The sequence below is a fragment of the Cloeon dipterum genome, chromosome 2, assembly GCF_949628265.1.
Source record: "Cloeon dipterum chromosome 2, ieCloDipt1.1, whole genome shotgun sequence".
NCBI classification, from domain to species: Eukaryota; Metazoa; Arthropoda; class Insecta; order Ephemeroptera; family Baetidae; genus Cloeon; species Cloeon dipterum.
This window is the reverse complement of record NC_088787.1, coordinates 17,585,285-17,606,912: the sequence shown is the minus strand read 5'-3', so window position 1 is coordinate 17,606,912 and position 21,628 is coordinate 17,585,285. Positions and strand designations below refer to the sequence as shown.

General features: G+C 40.3%; 2 protein-coding genes across 3 annotated transcripts; one reads left to right on the top strand and one right to left on the bottom strand.

The window, feature by feature from the left end:
• The first annotated feature begins 1,848 nt into the window (after positions 1–1,848).
• Nf1 (neurofibromin 1) lies at positions 1,849–17,977 on the top strand. Of its 2 annotated transcripts, XM_065477108.1 has the most exons (44): positions 1,849–1,950; positions 6,194–6,365; positions 6,418–6,561; positions 6,621–6,804; positions 6,857–6,968; positions 7,024–7,130; positions 7,189–7,436; positions 7,493–7,738; positions 7,791–7,981; positions 8,038–8,182; positions 8,232–8,357; positions 8,413–8,790; positions 8,841–9,030; positions 9,146–9,190; positions 9,378–9,451; positions 9,501–9,653; positions 9,708–9,904; positions 9,969–10,140; positions 10,190–10,662; positions 10,721–10,899; positions 10,962–11,173; positions 11,228–11,577; positions 11,638–11,771; positions 11,829–12,003; positions 12,058–12,297; positions 12,348–12,557; positions 12,610–12,732; positions 12,791–12,929; positions 12,992–13,156; positions 13,218–13,457; positions 13,508–13,688; positions 13,742–13,925; positions 13,980–14,112; positions 14,174–14,335; positions 14,454–14,712; positions 14,766–14,904; positions 15,053–15,413; positions 15,465–15,605; positions 15,670–15,982; positions 16,036–16,166; positions 16,219–16,317; positions 16,368–16,570; positions 16,631–17,001; positions 17,059–17,977. In XM_065477108.1, the coding sequence occupies exons 2-44, from the start codon at positions 6,306–6,308 to the stop codon at positions 17,226–17,228; spliced, it is 8,259 nt and encodes a 2,752-aa protein (XP_065333180.1). In that variant the 5' UTR covers positions 1,849–1,950; positions 6,194–6,305; the 3' UTR covers positions 17,229–17,977. The 2 variants fall into 2 exon arrangements, with proteins under 2 accessions (XP_065333180.1, XP_065333181.1); XM_065477109.1 differs by lacking the exon at positions 9,146–9,190.
• On the bottom strand, positions 17,974–21,248 carry LOC135935053 (uncharacterized). The gene is made up of 3 exons (XM_065477110.1): positions 20,721–21,248; positions 20,022–20,114; positions 17,974–18,584 (listed from the first exon to the last, which is right to left on the bottom strand). Exons 2-3 carry the CDS (start codon positions 20,112–20,114, stop codon positions 18,303–18,305), a joined length of 375 nt encoding a protein of 124 aa, XP_065333182.1. The 5' UTR covers positions 20,721–21,248; the 3' UTR covers positions 17,974–18,302.
• Positions 21,249–21,628: the final 380 nt, after the last annotated feature.

Below are 21,628 nucleotides of genomic sequence, written 5' to 3'. Positions count from 1 at the left end.
ATGCTTATTAAATCAAAATATTTGCTACAATCTTTGCGCTATTAAGAAATTTCAGCTTTCAACTATAGTTCATTTGCTGTGTCTTTCAGGGCATTATATCATCATTTGATTTCCGTTAGAAAAATTTATTTAAAAGTGAAATAAGCAAAAATGGTTTCATCTCTCTGTTTTGACTCAGTTACAATAATGATTTTGTATATGAAACATTTTTTAATACAGCTTTGATGAAAATGCACTACTTCTTTGAAAACATAATTTTTTTAATCTGTTTGATGAAAATTTTGAGTTTTTATGGCTTCTTAATTTGATGGCTCTAACTCTTCGTAATCAGTATGTAAGAACATTTTTTCGTATTTCAATATCATTAATTTCTCGCTAAATTTTTACTCGCGTTGTGATCAAATTTAACAATTATGGCAACTTATTATTAAATTTTTCATTTTTCCCAACGCGCGATCTGTTTTAGATTTGAGTGCCGCACTTGCGTGGTGACGTCTTGCCTGGCACGCCTCCTTCTTGTGAACGTAAACAAAACAGCGTGCCGGCGTCAACATCTGGTCTTGGCGATCGTCCTGAAATTTGCAATAATTATTGCGGACAAGAGTTTTGCCCTGTAATAGTGACTAGATTATCATGCTGCTGACTAACGTGGACCGGAACGTGATCTATCCGTGGCATGACAGGGTTTGCGAAACGAGAGTGCAGGGAGACTATCATTACTATCATTACAACTGCGACGGCTTCAATGACAAGGTAATTAATTGGTGGTTAGGTTAAGACATAATAAATGTACGTGTCATTGTAATTATTTGAAGGTCTTTCTTAACTCAGGCACAAATACATCAATGATTCTAACATATTTAAATCTGGATGACAGTAACTCTAAAAGAACGTGGAAAAATTTAGCTTTTAAAATAGTAGTTAAGTGTCTCTGTGTGTTTTGATCTTTTTGTTCAAAAAAAAAAAATAATAATTTTTACCCTTTTTTATATGTATGATACGCAGAAAATCACTATAATCCTCCTTCGTTCGATGGCGCAAAAATCACCCCCAAAACCGAAATTAGAATGTTAGAAATTAAAAAATGACTAAAGAATGAGTTATTTCTCTCATCAGGATCAGAGCAACGAAGCAACAGCTAAATTTTTTTCAAGTGGGATAAGTATTCACAAAATTCCTGTTCTGCAAGCTCTTATTCTCAGGCTAGGCACAATTGAGCTCCTGGTAGGCGTTCGTCCCTTCCGCACGTGGAGTGAATTATTTGTCATTTAATTTAAACTATCATTTAAAAAGTCTAGGACTAGGCTATCAGGAGTAAGATTAAATTAATGTTGTTTTAATTATTAATACTTACACCACAGTTCATGATACGAGCTATCAATATGAAATCAACTTTAAAATTAGGGCTAACCAAAGTATATTTTTCGCATTTTTCAGTACCAGCAGTTAATTATTGTCATTCAATTATAATTATCTCAATGAAACCCTTAGATTATATTATTAATGATATTTTAGGGTTTATTTTCATGTTAGCCTCTTTAATACTTTTGACTTTATTAAACCCAGATAATTTTATTCCAGCTAACCCTCTAGTTACACCTGCCCAAATTCAGCCTGAGTGATATTTCTTATTTTCCTATGCAATTTTACGTTCCACTCTTAGTAAATTAGGAGGATTACTCGCATTAGTTTTTTCTATTGCTATTTTGTTTGTGGTACCTTTTATTTGAAAATTTATTTTTTTTATTAAATTGTAATGATTGATTTGATTTTCAGGGTTGGGGTTGCGGGTATAGAACTCTGCAGACAATTTGCTCATGGTTAAAACTCAACCATAAAAAGGAAGGGCCAGCAGTTCCATCGATTCCAGAAATTCAGAACATGCTCGTTGAAATGGAAGACAAGCCGGCCAGCTTCCGAAACTCCAGACAGTGGATCGGAAGCGTTGAGGTATTTAATGCTGACGTTTGATACATTTTCGGGGACGCGCAAACTTTTCTAGGCGACCTATATTTTAAGCCACTTGTACAACTGGGATTGCCGAATAATTCATATGTCGTCCGGTGCGGCTCTGCAAGACAAAATTGACGTTTTGCGAAAACACTTTGCGTCTGGAGGAGGGCCTGTCATGGCCGGCGGGAACTTGGACTGCTCCTCTAAGTGCATCGTCGGCGAAAGAGCAGGCCACTTGCTGATTGTGGTTGGCTAACAAACTGATTTAACTCGTGTTTCGAGACTGAAAGGGAATTTTTCTTAGGATCCCCACTTTGCTGGGACCGCCACGACTACTGAAAAACTGCAAGCAGATGGATGGGTTCGTTGGTACGAACTGAGTGAATTTTTGGAGTCATCGTTTTACAATCTATGCCTGCCGTTGCCTGTTACTACATAGAATCGCATTGATGCTACGCTAATTTTAATCTGTGATTGTATTATTTGGCGGAGAAAGAGCTTCTTTAGCGGGCGAATAACAGTTCAATCCATCAAAGACTTGAATTCAGTATTTTCTTATTACGACTTTCCAAACGACAAACCGCTACAACAAGATGCACCTTGAGTTGCATTGTTGGCCATTGTGGTGAATGGTCAACAGCTACCAGGAGTGACGGAGATAAATTGATTTTGCGTGATTTGCATGCGCGGTTCGATCCGCCAGACAGGAGTTGGGAGCGACGTTATTCTTTGTCGGCGTATGTGCGTCCCAGCCTGCCCTGGGTGGTCTTGGGGGGGGGGGGGGCGAGACACGCACCACTCAGACGTCAGACGTTCGCGCAGGGGTGCATTGGCGGGCCCTCTCCAAAGGGGGTTATTGTGACCGGCGGGGTCGGGATGGCTGGAGGATTGACAGACGTCTGATTGTGAAATTTAAAATTACTGCATGTTTCGAATCGACAGCTTATGGAAAATTTCGTGAAGTTTCTAGTTATTTAATTGCAAATATTCTGGCATCAAATTATTTTTCCCTTTAATATTAAACTTTTGTTGAATTTTGTCATTTTCATGAATTATAAGCAAAGAACAATATTTTTCGGAGCTGAATATCACCCCTTTCAGTTTAGACACAGCTTGTTTAAGCTATCCTCGGTTTCTGCACATATTTTTTTCTTTTGAAATTAACTTCACATAAAAAGGAGTAAATTTATATTAAATCTTGCAAAATTTTTAAATGCAAATTATTTTCTCATCTTCGCTGGAGAAATTTATATATTATGCCTGGGACCTTGGGCATCTAAAGCGTTAAGAGCATGATGAAATTTCATACTGGCCACGTCTTCCAAGGGGTTTGTTTCACATTTGCTTTGATGCGATTGACATTGACACAAAATCGTGCACACTTTGTTGTGTGTATGATTCTCGCTGCGCTATTCATAACGCGAGATGCATCATCCATATTTTACACGCGGCGAGTTAGAGAGTCCTGATTGCGGAACACAATGAACCAAACGCAGCAGTCTCTCTAAACATTTTGTGTTATATCAAATCAATGCTGTAGCGTCCCTCGCCTTCAGTCAGCTGCCAGTGGCGCGGCGACAAGAAATGAAAAGAATGAGAAAAGCGGCGAACAATCAAAATCATAAATTGCTCAGCAGGCAAAATTTCTGATCAAAACACGCCACTCCCCACCATTTATCAGCAGGGAAAAATAAATTTAGGGAACGGATTTTCGATTCCTCAAAGGATAAATACAAATTATGACGCAAGCTGCCGGAAACTGGACATCTCAAATACACATTTGGAGGTTGTCAAATATATAACTAGGAGTCCGTTGACATTACTAAAAGATTTGATATGTTGGACTGCAAAAGACAATCTGTGGGAACTCCCTGCTCCGCAAAACGGTGGTTTTTTTTCTAGTGCAATCCGATCAGGGCGAGAGAATTTAAAAGGGTTGAGCAATTCACGCTTTGTCTGGTATATTATTTTCGTGGATTTGCACTCTTTTGCACTATTTCCGTCACGTAAAGCTCAGGTTTTACCCGTTTTTCAAATCAGAAATGCATCGAAGCACTTAATAAATTCGTCACGCTGCGCGCGTCTTATCGAGTAGCTCAGATTTTCTGATTATTTGTGCTTGAGCAGTTTTCAATAAACGCACTCAAAATAATGACAATAAAGATGTCAATAATGCTTGGCGCGTGAAAAGTATCCGCCGCCGGCGATCATATTCAAAGAGCAAACTGGGGGTGATAAGAGGGAAGCTGCGAGTCACGCCAAGTTAATCACTTAAATTCACATAAATTCGTGCTTCACGGAGGCAAAAAATTTCGTTTTCTGTCACAATCTCGCCTCAAATGGGTTGAAAAATTAAATTTACTATGTCAGCAGCAGACCCATGTCCCCTTCTTTTCACTACGTCTCTTTCGCGGACGCCAATTCTTATTTTTCAGTCCAATACCCCTTACAAACACAAGGTTTTTCGTGTTTTTTTTTATAACTGTTATTGAGATCGGTGGCTTCGTTAATCTGACCCAGGGTCAAATGAGTGACCAGGGCTCTATTGTAAAAACGTTTCGTTTATTGAGTTGTTGGTTCTATCAAGTGGAAAATGATTTCTGCGGCAAGCTGCATTGACTCGGAAAATTGCAGTTTCGTCTAATTTATTCCAACGTATTTCATGCATTTTAATGCATATATGAACTCACATTCACACTTTCGTTCGATTCTCCTTGGATGTCACTATTGTTGAAAAATTGCGATTTGCATTTTAAAAATTACGGACCAATAATATGTAAATTTTAAACGTATTGATACCAAAAAGAAGAGTTCATAAGAAGGAACCATGAAGCGATGAGATTTGATGAGGGGATAAATGATCCCCCTTGCATATCCACGAATATTTTGTCCTCTCACGTGACCACAGCAATAAATTGTATTTTTTCATCAACCAGCGATGAAGAAATAATAAACATTTTGAATAATTTAATCACGCTTGAATTAAGCCATAAATAACTTCTTTTATTCCTTTACAGTTTGTTTTGACACAACCCTTTGCAAAAAGTTAAATTCAAGACATAAATGCATTCACAAGACCAAAGAAAAATTTTCCACTTGGAGCGCTCAATGTTAACTGTCCTGGAATATTTTTTGCTTGCATTTGTAAGCCGAAATTTATTACTCTGTAGTTTTGTTCTTGGCTCTTCATTGTTTCGCAAATGAAGTGTTTGTGCTCAAACTTAAAGCCTATGCTCTTGTTGTTGTGCACACTTCGGTTTCCTTGTCTTAAAAAGTGTGCAAGTCTGCTTGGCGAGCGAACGCGAACACCGCGCACGCACTCATGCAAATGTGTCCCCCACTGCTTCCGATTGCTTTATTTTTACTCCGCAGTGTGCCAACCCTCCAGTTCGAGTGCAATCGTGTGCGTTGCTGCGATTTTTTTCATTATTAGCTCTTGAACTGAGGAAAAACGCGCAACGACTCACAGAACACACAAATAAATTTAGCCATGCGAATAATTTTTGATCTAATTGCAAATTCCAGCTGCGTAATATTACGTTAGAATTTATTGATTGTTCTCTTCTGAACTGGTCAATCTTTTAGATTATTCTTTTTCTAATTTATAATTTCAAAAAATAGTGTGTAGAAAAAATTTGACATGAGACACAACATCCAGCCAATAGAAAAAATATATGGGAAACTTGGAAAAATCTTCTCATCCGTGTTACCTATATTTGTTTTTTTTATTTTCTTCATTGTTATAGTAAATTTTGTCTGCATTCTGATAAAATTAAAAAAATAAACTTAAAAAATAAACTTTTAATTATTAAGTTCATAGAATTCATAAGACGGAACTGGCGTTTCCACAATGAACGGATAAGAAAGAAGGAAGAGATAGGCTGTTTATTATAATAATAATATTTTTTTGTTATTCTTTATCCTCAAGCCTTTTTGCCGTTTATGGAATAGTTTTTCTCATTCAAGATTTCTCAAAGGTATAAACCGTGTGCTGCAATTCATACAGCTTTGTATTGACGTTTGCACTTTGAGTCATCGCTCAATGTATTCCTTCCCCTGCAAACTTTTTCCCGCCACTTAGGGGTTGGATCTGCAGCCCTAGCCGCGCGGCAACAGCGCAGCACCCCTGCTTAGGCCCTTTCCTCGCCCTCCACCCGGCCGTATTTATTTTTGCGTGGGCGGGCGCAGTCGCAGAAGCTGACACCACTGCTCATTGATTGATTCGGGTTTCATTGAGAAGCAAGAGCAGCAGCTCGCGGCAGGCCCAGGCAAAGGCGGTCGTCGTATCGCCCCCCTGTTGCTGCGGACGGTGGGCCTTCAATGGAAGTGCCCTAGCTTGGAGGCACCTTGAGATGGCCACTCAGAAACCCGTCGAATGGGTGTCGTCGCTTATCATCCGTTTCGAGGAACAGGTAAATCCCGCCTGGCGCTCGTTTCGGTGCTCATTCTCTCCACTTTATGCAGCTGCCATGCCGGACAGGGCCTCTCACCACGCATTCCAGGGTGAATATGGACCAGAACAAGCGGTGCCTCATCGAGATCAGCAGGCACCGGTTCTCTCTAGTCATTTCTGGGCTGACCAAAATTTTGCAGAGGGTCAATGAATTGGTAAAATACGGGTGTTTAATTCCGTCTATAGGGGTATTGACTTTTTTATTTCCCGGCAGTGTTTGATTAGTGGTCCTCGTCCCCACGGGCCAGACTATGAGCGCAATTTAAACGAAAGCTTACTCATTGTATTGGACACCCTAGAGCAGTGTCTGAGCGGACAACCTAAAGACACAGCCAGATTTGACGAAAACATGAATGTTAAACTGCTGCTAAGAGAAATTTGCCAATTCATTGGCAATGGTAAATAAAAATTTAATAAGATAAAATATTATATAATGTATTACATTGGTAGATCCCATCCACGAGGCTGCGAATTGCGTGAACGTGAAGAATTTAGCCTCCAAGGTTCTATTTGCTCTAAGCTTGAACTTTTTCAATGCTGTTTTCAATAGAATTTCAGCCAGGTAGTACCAAATTCAAATTGTTTAAAAAATAAATTATTTTATGATTCTTTCTAAGGCTCCAAGAGCTGAGCGCATGCAATGATGAAAATCCAGATTACAGTGACCTGGAGCTGATTCAGCACATCAATGTTGATGCAGTCAGATTGGCAAAGCTTTTGAGTGGTAAATATATTGTTTTAAAGTATAATTAATTATAAAATTAATATCCATATATAAACAGAAACCAACGCCAAGTTTCGTCTGCTGAAAAAATCAGCACACTTGGTGCTGATTAACTCCTTAGAGAAAGCCATCTGGAACTGGATGGACACGTATCCTCAGGAGTTTGCTGAGCTGCAGAAAAATCCTAATGAAGATTTATCAAAAAACTGCGAAGTTCTTTTTGACATTCTCGACGGATTCGCTGACAACAAGAAGGGTAGAGCGGCAGTGTGGCCCCTTCAAATAGTCCTTCTTCTCCTGTCGCCGGTAAATTAATTTATTTTACCCAGAATTCGCTGAAGTAGCATTATGCAAATGTGCAGAAAGTGCTTGAGGAGATAATGAATGCAGACAGCGGCGCTCCTTGTTCGCCACGCCACTCCAAAAAGAAGCAGTTCATTGATGTCGTCAAGAGGGCTGTGGGATCTCATGGCGCTTCCAAACAGCAAACTGAGGCCGCAGCAGTTACCTGCGTCAAACTGTGCAAAGCCTCCACATACATTAATAATATATTTGATTCCAATCACACTGCATTTGTCTTAGTACAAAGCATCATAAATGATCTCAAAGTGAGAATTTTCTGCAATAAATACGCTGGATTACTAATTGATCTGCTTTCAGACCTTGCTCTTCAGTCCTCCTAAGCAGTTTTCTAGAGGACAGACTTTTATGGCGCATGATATTGATCTCATGATTGACTGCTTTGTCTCTTGCTTTCGTATTAAGCCCCACAATAATGAGGCACTCAAAGTTTGCCTGAATCCGAATTCCCCACCAACTTACCACCTGGTATTGGTCAGCTCCTTATTCAGGTAAATGAGCAGCATTATTAGTAATTAATTATGAATTAATTAATAAATATTCAAAGGATAATCACTCAACCTCGACTTCCATGGTGGCCCCAAATCGATTTAGTTTACAACAAATCCTCAGAGCTTAGAAGCATGTTTACGGACACATTGAACAAAGTAACTCAAGGCTGCATATCAAGCACGCCGCTAAGAATGATTCAGGTTACTAAAATTAATTAGCAGTTGAATTTTTTCAAACTTGTTCAAATAGTCTTTGGCTTTAAAAGGCCCTGGAAATTCCAAGTTCAGAGAGAAGGGTGAAGAGGTGCCTAGCTATAAAAACCTCCTGCTTTGGATGGTGCGCCTCATCCACGCTGACCCAATGCTGATGCTGAATGTGAGTGCTTGAGCTTTGATTAATTTTACAAAATTCTTGAGTTTTCTTAATTTAGAACCAAGGAAAGGCTGGACATGAGATCCAAAGCTCGACTCTTGAGTTGATCAACGGGCTCGTCTCTTTGGTGCACCAACCAACTATGCCAGACGTGGCTCAGGAGGCCATGGAAGCGCTGTTGGTACTCCACCATCCTGATAAAATAGAAATGTGGAACCCCGAGGCGCCTATAAACACCTTCTGGGATGTCAGCTCCCAAGTGTTGTTTTCCATTTCACAGAAGTTGATTCAGCATCAAATCATGAACTACTCAGATATCCTCAAGTGGCTGCGCGAGATTTTGGTCTGCAGAAATGCATTTTTATTGCGGCACAAGGACTATGCCCACGTCGGCAGTCACATAGCCATATGCAAACAAGCTCAAATTAAACTTGAGGTGCGATAGTTTTAATTGAAAAATCAGGCCTCTAATTAAACCGTTAATAGGTGGTGTTTTTCATGTATTTGTGGAGTATCGACTTGGAGGCAGTGGTCGTTGCCATGTCTTGCTTCGCTCTGCTTTGCGAGGAAGCTGACGTACGTTGTGGCACTGATGAAGGAGCAGCTGCCACCACCCTTCTTCCTAACTACACGGTTTACCAGGAACTGGCTGCCGCGTCAACCCTTCTCACCACAGGTACTTACACTCATTTTGTGTTTTGAGCAAAGCGATCCTTAAATCCACACCCCTCATCAGAGGCTAGCTTCTTCTTACTCTTTCTTTACTCACTAATCTGCTGTCTGGCCTGCAGCCAGCTTGGACTCTTCACGTGTTTACTGCAGGGAACAAAGCAATGGTAGGCTTTTAGCACCTTCACTTTTTCCCTCTCTTTGCTTCTCTTTCCCTCGTACTCTCTGCTTCCACTGTGAATGTTTGCTTTCGCTGGTGCTTCTCTCAATTCGTCAATCAAAATCACGTTTACATGATTTAATGTCTGGCCCAGGAACTGATTTTTTTAGTAAAACTCGTATTTATTGAATTAGGTCGAGCTGCGCTGCAGAAACAGATCATGGCTCTGCTGAGGAAAATTGAGCACTGCGTCAATGGAGTTCAACCTGTAAATCTATTGATATTTATTTAGGTGAACGTTACCATGTTCTTTATAGGCTTGGGAGGAGACTTTCCGGAATTGGGAAGCAAGCACCCGTCTGCTCACCTCATATCCGAAGACAAAACTCGATGAAAGTCAAGTGGAAGCTTTCCACCGAGCAATGGGCAAACGCCGAGCATCGCACCACAATTCCGAGCATGAGTTGGAGGTAAAATTAACTTTACTATTAAAAAGTAACTAAATAATAAATGTAATCTTGAAGGATCAAATAAACGAATGGGCCAACATGACTGGATTTTTGTGCGCTCTGGGTGGAGTATGCTTGCAACGTAAGTCGTCCTCTCGACCAGCACTGAGCGCTAGCTCCTCGACATCATCAGTCTCAGGAAGTTCTGAAGGCAGAAAAGTCAGCGTCCTTCCTCCTGGTGGACAGGATGTCCAATACTGCCCTGTGACTCAGTATATATTATATTTCTTAATATTTTAAAAAGGCTGGTTGGCATTGAATTTAATCTTGAAATAGATTCGTTGGTCAACTCTTGCGTCTCCTGGTCTGCAGCAATGAGAAATTTGGGGCTCAAATTCAAAAGCATGTCAAAGAACTTGTTGGCCACGACATGCACCCAGCACTATATCCTATTCTTTTCGACCAGATAAAATCGATCGTGGAAAAATTCTTTGACTCTCAGGGACAGGTGAGCAATATTTAACTTTATTTGTTGCTTCACTTACAGAATTTTTCAGGTGGTTGAGTCTGATGTTAACACTCAATTTATTGAGCATACCATATTTATCATGAAAAACGTGTTGGAGAGCAAAACTGACCAGCCATCCGAACACCTTGGTGCAACATCGATTGAGGGCATGATGTTGGCAATCGTCCGCTACGTCAGACACCTTAACATGACTGTCCATGCCATTCACATCAAAACAAAATTGTGCCAACTTGTGGAGGTCATGATGAAGAGGAGGGATGATTTGGCCTTCAGGCAGGAAATGAAATTCAGAAACAAACTGGTCGAGTACTTGACCGATTGGGTCATGGGCACTTCTCACCAAATCCAGCCACCATCGTCAGGAGATGTCTCCATAATGACCAGGGATCTGGATCAAGCTTGCATGGAGGCAGTTGCTGCTCTTCTCAGGGGCCTGCCTCTTCAGCCCGAGGAGTCTGATCGCGGTGACCTGATGGAAGCTAAGAGCCAGCTGTTTTTAAAGTAAAATTTTAATTATTTAATTTTTAGTTTACTAAAAGTATTATTAATTCATCATTAGATATTTTACGCTTTTTATGAACCTAATGAATGACTGTAATGAGGCACAAGAACTGGAGAAGGACATGTCCAGGCAGAGGATGTCTGCTGGCAAATTGAACACCTTGAGAAACGTCACCATCCAAGCTATGTCCAATTTGCTGTCGGCCAACATTGACAGTGGCCTCATGCATTCCATTGGTAAGAACCTATTTTGTAATGTTAAATGTATGGATTATATTTGATAATAAACTGATATATAGATCTGGGATACAACCGAGACTTGCAAACCAGAGCAGCATTCATGGAAGTGCTTACTAAAATTTTGCAGCAGGGCACAGAATTCGACACTCTTGCTGAAACAGTTCTCGCAGATAGATTTGAGCAATTAGTTCAGCTGGTCACCATGATCAGTGACAAAGGAGAACTCCCAATAGCAATGGCACTGGCAAATGTAGTGACAACCTCTCAAATGGTTTGCCAACGCTCCCATTGTTTGTTCAATTTTTCACCATCATTCACTTTTTAGGATGAGTTAGCAAAAGTTCTGGTGACTTTATTTGACGCCAAGCATCTCCTCAGCCCACTCTTGTGGAACATGTTCTACAGAGAAGTGGAAGTGTCTGACTGCATGCAGACCCTTTTCAGGGGCAATTCTCTTGGCAGTAAAATAATGGCCTTTTGCTTTAAAATCTACGGCGCCTCATACCTTCAATGCCTACTTGAGCCACTTATCCAGCCATTGCTTGACGAACCAGGAACATCCTTTGAAGTTGACCCTGCCAGACTCGATCCAACTGAGGATATAGAGAAGAACCGGTACAACCTACGCACCCTCACTCAAAGAGTGTTTGACGCCATTGTGTCATCAGCAGACAAGTGATTTAATACCAAGTTATTTTTAAATGATGGTAATTCATTTATATTTAAAATCAATAGATTTCCATCACAGTTGCGGAGCATGTGTCACTGTCTGTACCAAGTGCTGACAAAAAGATTCCCACTTTTCCAGCAAAACAACATTGGAGCTGTTGGGACTGTAATTTTCCTTCGGTTTATCAATCCAGCAATTGGTATAACATTTTGTTGATATTAAACCCTGTGAATCTATTTTATAAAAAAAACAACAGTTTCCCCACTTGAGATGGGAATTGTCAGTCGGCAACCTCCTGCTTCAGTAAAGAGAGGTCTAATGTTGATGTCAAAAATATTGCAGAATATTGCAAATCACGTTGAATTCAGTAAGGAACAACACATGGTTCCATTCAACGACTTCCTGAGGGCAAACTTTGAGAACGGGCGAAGGTAAAAAATTGTACTTGAGCGCTAATTTGGCCCCTCATTGGAAAACATACACAGATTTTTCTTTCAAATTGCCTCCGACTGCGAGACAGTTGATCAAGCCAGCCACACCATGTCCTTCATCAGTGACGGCAATGTTCTCGCCTTACATCGTCTTCTGTGGTCCCATCAGGAGCGGATTGGAGACTACTTGTCCAGCAGCAGAGATCAAAAAGCTGTAGGAAGGAGGCCCTTCGATAAAATGGCTACACTTTTGGCCTACCTTGGTCCACCTGAACATAAGCCAGTCGATTCTCAGTAAGTCAAGTACACTCAGGGTTTTTTTCACTAATAGTCAATGTTTTAAGAATTCCCTTGTCAAGAAGCCTACTCTTCCCATCCTATTCCCGCTGGAGCTCGATGGACATGTCCAGCAGCAGATTTGAAGAAATCATGACAAAGCACAATATACTTGAGAAGGACGAGTTCAAATCAATCAAATCACTTAATATTTTCTACCAAGCTGGCACCTCTAAACTAGGAAATCCCGTATTTTATTATATTGCTAGAAGATACAAGTAAGTGTTCTTTTGAGGGCTTTGCTGGAAAATATAATATTCTTAATTACAGAATTGGGGAGACCAATGGCGATCTATTAATATACCATGTAATTTTGACTTTGAAACAATTTTGTCATGCACCATTTGAGCTTGTAGTTGACTTTACGCACACTTGCAGTGATAATCGATTCCGGTATGAAATTCAGCAAAAGTTTGTGAAAAGTCAACACTAACGATATTATTTTTTGTAGGACTGAGTATTTGCAAAAGTGGTTCACAGTTTTGCCAGAGGTTGCTTATGAAAACTTGCATGCAGCATATATTTACAACTGCAACTCTTGGGTTCGAGAATACACCAAATATCATGATCGAATATTTGCACCTTTAAAGGTGAATAGTTCAATAATAAATCAAATTTTGCTATCATTGTAGTAATATTTTTAAATTTGCAGGGAAACAGAAAACTGATATTTATTGAAGCGCCTGGTCGGCTAAATGACTACATTGAGCCAGAGCAGCAAAAGTTACCAGGCGCTACACTCTCACTTGATGAGGATCTCAAAGTCTTCAATAATGCATTGAAACTATCACATAAAGACACCAAGGTTGCAGTCAAGGTATATCAATGATTCTAATTACTTGGTGGTCAATTGATGCTGAAACCATATTCATGCTTAGGTTGGACCAACTGCAATTCAAATTACGTGTGCTGAAAAAACTAAAGTTTTGGCTCACTCCATTCTTTTGAATGATGTATACTACGCTTCGGAAATTGAGGAGGTTTGCTTAGTGGATGACAATCAGTTCACTCTGACAATAGCAAACGAGTCTGGTCCGCTGTCTTTCATCCACAACGATTGTGACACCATTGTTCAGTCTGTCATCCACATTAGAAACCGCTGGGAACTGTCACAACCCGTAAGTTTATATAATTTTATTTCATTCAGTGACTGAAATTTGTCTTGCAGGAAACTGTGTCAGTGCACCAAAAGATCAGACCAAAAGACGTTCCTGGCACCCTTTTGAATATGGCCTTGCTGAACCTGGGTTCTTCTGACCCAAACCTTCGTACTGCTGCTTACAATCAGTTGTGCGCCCTCACTGCTACGTTTGATTTGAAGATTGAAGGGCAGCTTTTGGAAACCTCAGGTATTTAAAACTAAATTAACCACAAACGTGGCATGAGTATGGTTTTTTCTTAGGACTGTGTATACCAAGCAACAACACCATTTTCATTAAATCGGTCAGCGAAAAGTTGGCCTACAACGAACCACACTTGACTCTGGAATTTCTGGAGGAATGCATTCAGGGCTTCCGTGGCTCTACAATTGAACTGAAGCATTTGTGTTTAGAGTATATGACACCATGGCTTGCTAATCTAGTCAGGTGAGTTGATCTTAAAAAGTTAGCTTGCGAAAGTAAGCGTAAATTTCTTTGCAGATTTTGCAAACACCCTGATGAGACTAAGAGGACCAAAGTGGCCATTATTCTGGACAAACTGATTACTTTAACCATTGAAGAGGTAGAAATGTATCCTTCAATCCAAGCAAAGATCTGGGGGAGTATAGGACAAGTGAGTCTACTCATTTTGTTCTAAACCTGAACCATTTTATGGACAATGTTCCTATTAAAAGGTTCCTGAGCTTATTGACATGGTCCTGGACAGTTTCATCAAACGCTCAGTGACTGCTGGTCTTGGCTCCTTCAAAGCTGAGGTCATGGCAGACACAGCCGTGGCCCTAGCCTCTGCGAATGTCCAGTTGGTGGCCAAGAAGGTCATTGGCAGGCTCTGCAGGGTAATTATTCTCAAAATTAGTATTGTTCAGCCACTCTCATGTAGATACCTTCTCCTGTTCTCTGTATAGACCATGCTATAAAGTAAATAAATTGAATTGAATTGAATAATTTATTAAGGTTCTGGACCGCACTTGCACATCGCCAACCCCCCTGTTGGAGCAGCACGTCAACTGGGACGACATTGCAATCCTGGCCCGCTACTTGCTCATGTTGTCGTTTAACAACTGCTTGGACGTGGCCAGACACTTACCGTACTTATTCCACATCGTAAGCTTCCTTGTTTGCTGTGGTTCACTGAGCATGCGAGCTTCGTGCCATGGCCTTGTCATCAACATCATCCATTCCCTTTGTACCTGTACCACTCCAAGCTTCTCAGGTAAATCAACGATCTGAAAAGATAATTTAACTTTAACTAATTTATATCTTCAGAGGACACACTGAGGGTCCTGAGGCTGTCGCTCGATGAATTTTCTCTTCCAAAGTTCTACTTACTTTTTGGCATAAGCAAAGTGAAATCGGCAGCAGTAACTGCTTTTCGCTCCAGCTACCGGCACACAAGTGACAAATTGTAAGAATTTACTTAGAGATACTTTTATTTTAGCAATGAATTTAAATTTTGTATTTGAATGAATTGTTTTAAAGAGACAACATGAAACAAAAGTTTTCAAATTTTAAGTCATTTGGCTGATCTATTTTTTATGTGATTTTCGTCATAGGTTTGGCAGCGAGAGGAGCTTTTCAGGCTCTAAAGCAGACAGGGAGCGGCTCTCACTAACCTCTCTGGAGGTTATAGTCGACGCTTTGCTTGAAATAATGGAAGCGTGCATGCGAGACATTCCTGAATGCGACTGGCTGCAAACGTGGACGGTTCTCTCAAAGAATTTCGCCTACTGCTACAACCCTGCACTGCAGCCACGAGCACTCATTGTCTTTGGTTGCATAAGCAAGGGCGCGTCTGACATCGACGTGAAGCAGCTCCTTCGCATTTTGGTCAAAGCGCTGGAAAGCTTCAACGATATGGTCTTACTTGAGGCGCTGATTATGTGTCTGACTAGGCTGCAGCCACTCCTTAGACAGGCAAGTGCCACTCGATGAAGAAATTGCAATTTCTAATTTTTTTGGAACCAGGACTCTCCAATCCACAGGGCTCTCTTTTGGGTAGCTGTGTCCGTTCTTCAGCTGGACGAACAGTCCCTTTACGCCTCAGGATTAGCACTTCTGGAGCAGAATTTGCACACTCTTGATTCGCAGGGTATTTTTGAGACGAAGGTGAGCAACGCTTGAGAAAATCAGTCCCATTGTGGGAAACTAAAATCTCTATAATATTTTGCAGTCTCTTGAATCAATTATGATGGCAACCAGGGAGCCACTAGAGTGGCATTTCAAACAATTAGATCATGCAGTTGGTCTCAGCTTCAGATGTAAGACTGACTTCTATCCTTTTTCCTATTATCCTGATCCTAATTTCGGAGCAGCCTATTTCCACTTTGCACTTGTTGGGCATCTCCTCAAAGGGTTCCGACACCCTTCTCCAACTACTGTGTCAAGAACTACAAGAGTTTTGACCATGCTCTTAGCAATAGTGGCAAAACCAGCAAAAAGGGATAAATTTGAAGTCACTCCAGAGAGTGTTGCTTACTTAGCTGGTAATGACGAAACGCTCCAAATTGAATTTGTGAATTTATAAAATCGATTTCAGCTCTTGTGTCCGTGTCTGATGAAGTACGCAGTCGTTGTCACGTAAGACACTCTGTTGCCAGAGTCATGCAAGCTGAGCAAGCAGGCAATGGAGGTGGACTTGCTGATTTGGCTCAAATCATGCCCCAACAGGTATTTTTCTCTTATTAATACAATCCTTTTTTCACAAGCAATTACTTTTTAGCCGCAGTCATTACAAACAAGGCGTCAAAAGTCCTGGGAGCTGCTGGACCAGAGTACCCTTGGGTCTGTGGTTGCAGCACGACCGCCACCCCAGCAACAGGTAATGTTTGATTTTCATTCACTGGTTTTGTTAAATATTATTATCCGCAGGCTCGGAGTGCTCGCGTTTCTGTCTCTAATGAAAACAACGTTCTGCTGGACCCAGAGGTCCTCGACGACTTCCCAACCCAAGCCCTGGTGCTGACGGTTCTGGCCACCCTTACCAAATACTCAACTGAAGACGCTGAGACCAGAATTCTCTACGAATATTTAGCTGAGGCTTCCATTGTCTTTCCAAAAGTTTTTGGCGTAATGTAAGTGAAAAGCTCGGGTTTTAATAATCACTATCCTCTCTAAACATTTTCCGCTAATAGTCACAGCTTACTTGACGCCAACATCCAAAAGGTGCTGACTCTATGCCACGACCAAGAGATTCTTGGCGCGGTGCAGGCCATCATCCAGAACATGATAGCTTGCGAGGACGCAAGTCAACAGCAGCTCCACTATCTGCAGTCTTGCGGCTTTGGCGGTCTCTGGCGTTTTGCTGGCCCATTCAAGTGCGCCAGCTGCGCCGAGCATGCCCAGCTGTTTGTCAACTGCCTTGAAGCGATGGTTGAGACGTGTCTGCACGTCGAGGAGGATGGCAGCGAGATCACGCAGTACCCTTCCATGCTGAGTGTCAGCTCCAACATGAACCTGTCATCCTCCATGTCCAGCCTCACACTCGGATCTCCTACAGAAAAAGGTGAGGGGAAGCTGGATTACTTGAGTTTGGAAATAATTAAAAAAAAAAACTGTTCAGACTACGTTGACGGATTTGGCGCGTGCTGCTCAAATGACTCGCGTTCGCTGCTGCACCAATCTCCAGTTCTCTGCTCCAACTCTTCCTCAGGGCCCTCTCCACTGGTGGCAAAGCAGCGCAGTTTGAAGAGCCACAAGCCGATGGGTCCGCACTCACCACCAAATAAATAGGATACTGTCGCATTTTCTTACACTCTTCGGTTTCTCAGGTTTCTCAGGCATTTTAACTGCTGCATTTATTTTATGCCAAAGTCATTTTAAATCTGTGATTTTTAATATTTGGTTAGTAAAAATCTGTAAACTGGGGTAACACAGGCTCAGGGTCCCCAGTTTGTTGATTTTTTTTTAGATTTTATTATTGCTTGCTGTCTAAAATCTACTGTTTTCTCTACTTCGTGTACATTCTATGTAACCAGTTTGTTGAATTTTTAAGATTTTATTATTACCTGTTGTCTAAAATCTACTGTTTTCTCTACTTCATGTACATTCGATGTAAACGCCTGTGTCAAATGTCATTTGATTTATACGCTCTCCACATGTATTCTGTCCATGAAGTTGGCACAGGTGTCATAATTCTATGCTGAATGTTCTATCGAAAAATTGGACATTAATTTTGACTTCCACTGGCTATATTTTGATTTCAAAGAGAGGTCTCCGTAAATATTAGGGGATTTTGATATTAATAGATGTTTTCAAATGACAAAACAACGCTTCAATGAACACACCAACCAAGAACGATGCATATTTTACAGTTCTCGTGCAAATTCAATCAGGGGAGTCAAAATAACGTCACAATTTTGGGAGACACCTTAGAAGTCTAAAAAAATTGTCACACCAATCAGGAACATTGGTTGTATTTTTGATCGACTTTTCTCATTGTCATATTGCAATTAGAAAAAAATAAAATACTATTGAGCTCATTTATAATGTCATTTATTTAAATTGAGTTCCTTTTAGCAAAAACATTATTAATTAACTTTTTCTATTTAAATAGTTGCTATGGTCACATATCATTGGCGTATTTGTTTCAATTAAGACTGTAATCACTATTTTCTTGGGACTTAAGAGAATAAATTAAAATGAAGAGATAAATAACTAGTGAGAAGCACAGAGGCAATAAATAAATTAATATGAATATTCGTTTTGGTAACAGCAAAGAGTCATTTTTGCACACTATATGTATTCAGCGGTGTAGGGCACACGCGGTTCACTGTAAAAAAACTGTTGGTTTTCGGTGACACGTTACTAGAAATCAAATGCTCCTCCATAGTCATCGTCGTCATTGCCGTCGTCCCGGTAGTCTCCATAATCATCATAGTCAGAGCCTGGGGGAGCGAGGGCACCGTTGAAGATGCCCGAGGCCCAGTCACCAAGGCCCACCATGTATGCAAGACTGAAGACTAGACGCATAGCCACCAGGCGGACAAAGTTCCCCATTGACGTCTCTTTCGCACTGGCAAAGAGAGCAGTGGATGGACGCTTCTTGCTCTCCTTCTTTCCGTAGCTATAATAATCGTCATAGTCATCCTGGAACAGATAATTTCAAAGTTATTGCGACTTATTTCTTACTGCAAGCCCCAATTAAGCCTAAAATATGTGACATCGCAAATAACCAAATGATTTTACTAAAATTATCGAGTTAAATCATATACACGTCATCTCATTTTTAATGTGTGTATTCGTATAATTAATTTCAAACATTTTTTCCTAAGGTGAGTAGGAAAAATTATTTCCTTATATCTTTGAATAAAAATAAGTTTTTACAGGTAGAATTTTATTCGTCTAATTAAATTACTTTATAATATATTTATCCTTGTTGTTATGGTCCATGCGTCTAGGTCTAAAAATAGTAATTTGGTCAATGATTTTTTTCTTCTCACGGGAAATGAACGCAACAGTATCGAAAGGTTTAATAGAGTTTGACAAATCAGAGCTGAAAATTGCGATTCGTTTCCGCGTCAGTCAGATCACAGAGCAAGCAGCATTTTTGGGTTAATTGAGCGTGCGTTTAAATTTTTGGCACGCTGTGTTACGATGACCGACGAAACACAGTTATACGTCAATACGATGAGCGCAGATGTTATGCGCGCGTCCCTTTGTGTTGCGCGTGTATAATAATAATTGTGAATTCCTTGAGAGGTCGATGGAAATCGATATGGCTCACTCGGTTGGTCAGTGGGTTGATCACCGGTGCACAATAGGAGTACGTGAAGGTGCGGAGAAAGAGGAAAAGTTGGATGATAATGGGAGAGAAGCGCATATGTGTACGTGCACTCAATCATGCAAAGTATATACGGGAATAAGTCGGATAAGTTACACACGTCCGTTGCACAGTTGTTTCTCTCCAAAACTATTTAAGGAAGGAATGCAACCTTCAATAATTGATAACCATAACTTATTATAATCAGATTTCCTGATTTTAATTTTGCCAGCATTTAATGAATATTTAATATAGGAGGGCCATATTGACTGGAGCGTTCAGTTATTCGATAATAGCTATTGTTTCTAATTACATACATATATATATTTATATATATATATATATATATATATATATGGATCTTTGAATAATTTTAAGCTATATCAAATAAATGGTTAAATTATAGTTAAAATATTTAAATTATTACGAAATTATCTGTAGCATAACAGTGCTGTATTTTAATTATTTTAGCTAGAGGCAGTCCACGCTTCACAGAACTCGCAAGATTACGTTTAAGTAAAAATCAAACCGCATGCACGGCGAGGTAATCATCAGCGACTCACGAGAAGCAATTTAGAAAATATTGTATTATTTTATACGCTACAATACGCAAGACAAATATCACTATCCACCTCGCGTATTTCAAACGTATATATGTACAGTTCTGCCATTGAGATTAAAGTAATAATTGCTAAAATCACGCAAATAACCGAGGCAAAACGGAAGCAATTGCAGGTTGTTAGTCGAAATAGTTAGGAACTTGCCTCTAATGAGTAGCAGAACGCAACCAAGCAGAGCAGCGTCAACACGCCCCGCATCAACCTGGCAGACGAAATGCTCACTCGAGGTGCCATCATCTGAAACATTAAATGTCAATTTTCAGTGGAAGGTTAATGAATCGCAGCAGCCAATTCATTGTTCACGCTAACCTATACCCAAAGGCTGATAAACGTGCGCTTGGGCCAGAAACATTTTCAGGTGACACGGCTGATTCAAACCAACACTTAGCGGTGCATTTACGCTGTTCCGCGAAAAAGGTGCGTGCCAGAATAATATGCAGGCTTTTGATCTTCGAAAGAGTCACAAACAAAAGATAAACTGTACTTTTTGAGGTCAATTTCGGCTGAATGGACGAAAGCGGATGCTATATATCTATTTTATTGAAATCGCGATGCTGCCAATTGTTATAAATTTTGTTGTCTCATCTCTCAAGCAATGAAAAGAAAATAAATTATTTCTACAGGATGTTACCCACCTAACAAAATATCACTTGAAAATGTTATCAGGTATAATATCATCTTACCAGCAAAATCATTTTCAAGATATTTTTAATTAATAACTATTACAAAATTATCTTACATCTTAGATTTCTCTCGAGCCTATCAAAATAAATTATATTATTAAATTTAAGTTACGTTAAAATTTTGAATCTCATTGAAATATATGGCAAAAAAGATACTCACTGAGAAAAAATCTGAGCTGCCGCTGGTCTTGAGAACGATTGATTTTAGAAGTCGGCGCGAGCTGCGTGCATAATATAGTCCGAGCAGCTTTTCTGTTACGCAAGCTGTGGAAGATGCTCTCGCGGCCGCTGTGAGACTTGGACTGCGCGATGTCAGACGCAGACCAGCCACCTGGCTGGTGAAAAAGCAACGTGGCCTACATCGTACCTCTTCCTCCGCGTCAGGACCGTTACTCACTAGCTACTCACTCACTGGGCTAGCCAGCGTTCATTCAAATCACTGGCTTTCTGCACGGTCCCCACAGGAAAAAGAAAAATATATATTATGAGCAATGTAATTCCCGGGAAGCGTAATAACAATCTTGCTCGCTCTCGCTCTCTCCAGGATGACAGGTGGTAAATAAACACGGAGCTACCGTACATGGACACTCAATGAGTGTAGCTGGAGCACAACGTCCGCCTTTAGAGCAATTGGGTGATATCACAGAAAAATGGAATATATTATTAGTGCGAGAAATTAATTCAAGAGAGAAATTTTGGGCAACATTATTAATTTAATTGCGCTCTTAATAGCAGTGACAAATGATCCCCTACTTAGGTTGCTTATAAATATGAATCACAATGTTTAGGATGATTATATTAGACTGTAACCGAATCGTATTTTATTACGTTACAACAGCATTTTCACTGGAATTGCAATTCTTGTACTGTAATATTATTATTACAGGCATTAAAGTTGCGTGGGCGAAGCTTTGTCGTATGGTAGTGAAAATAAATTTTAATAGCTCTTTGTTTGTCCTTAATGCTTATCTCTCAGGCACCCATGCACAGCGCGTGCACTGATTGCAGAAAGAAAGCTAATGTATGTCAAATATAATAGAAATTTGCGAAATTTGTAAATCAAATATT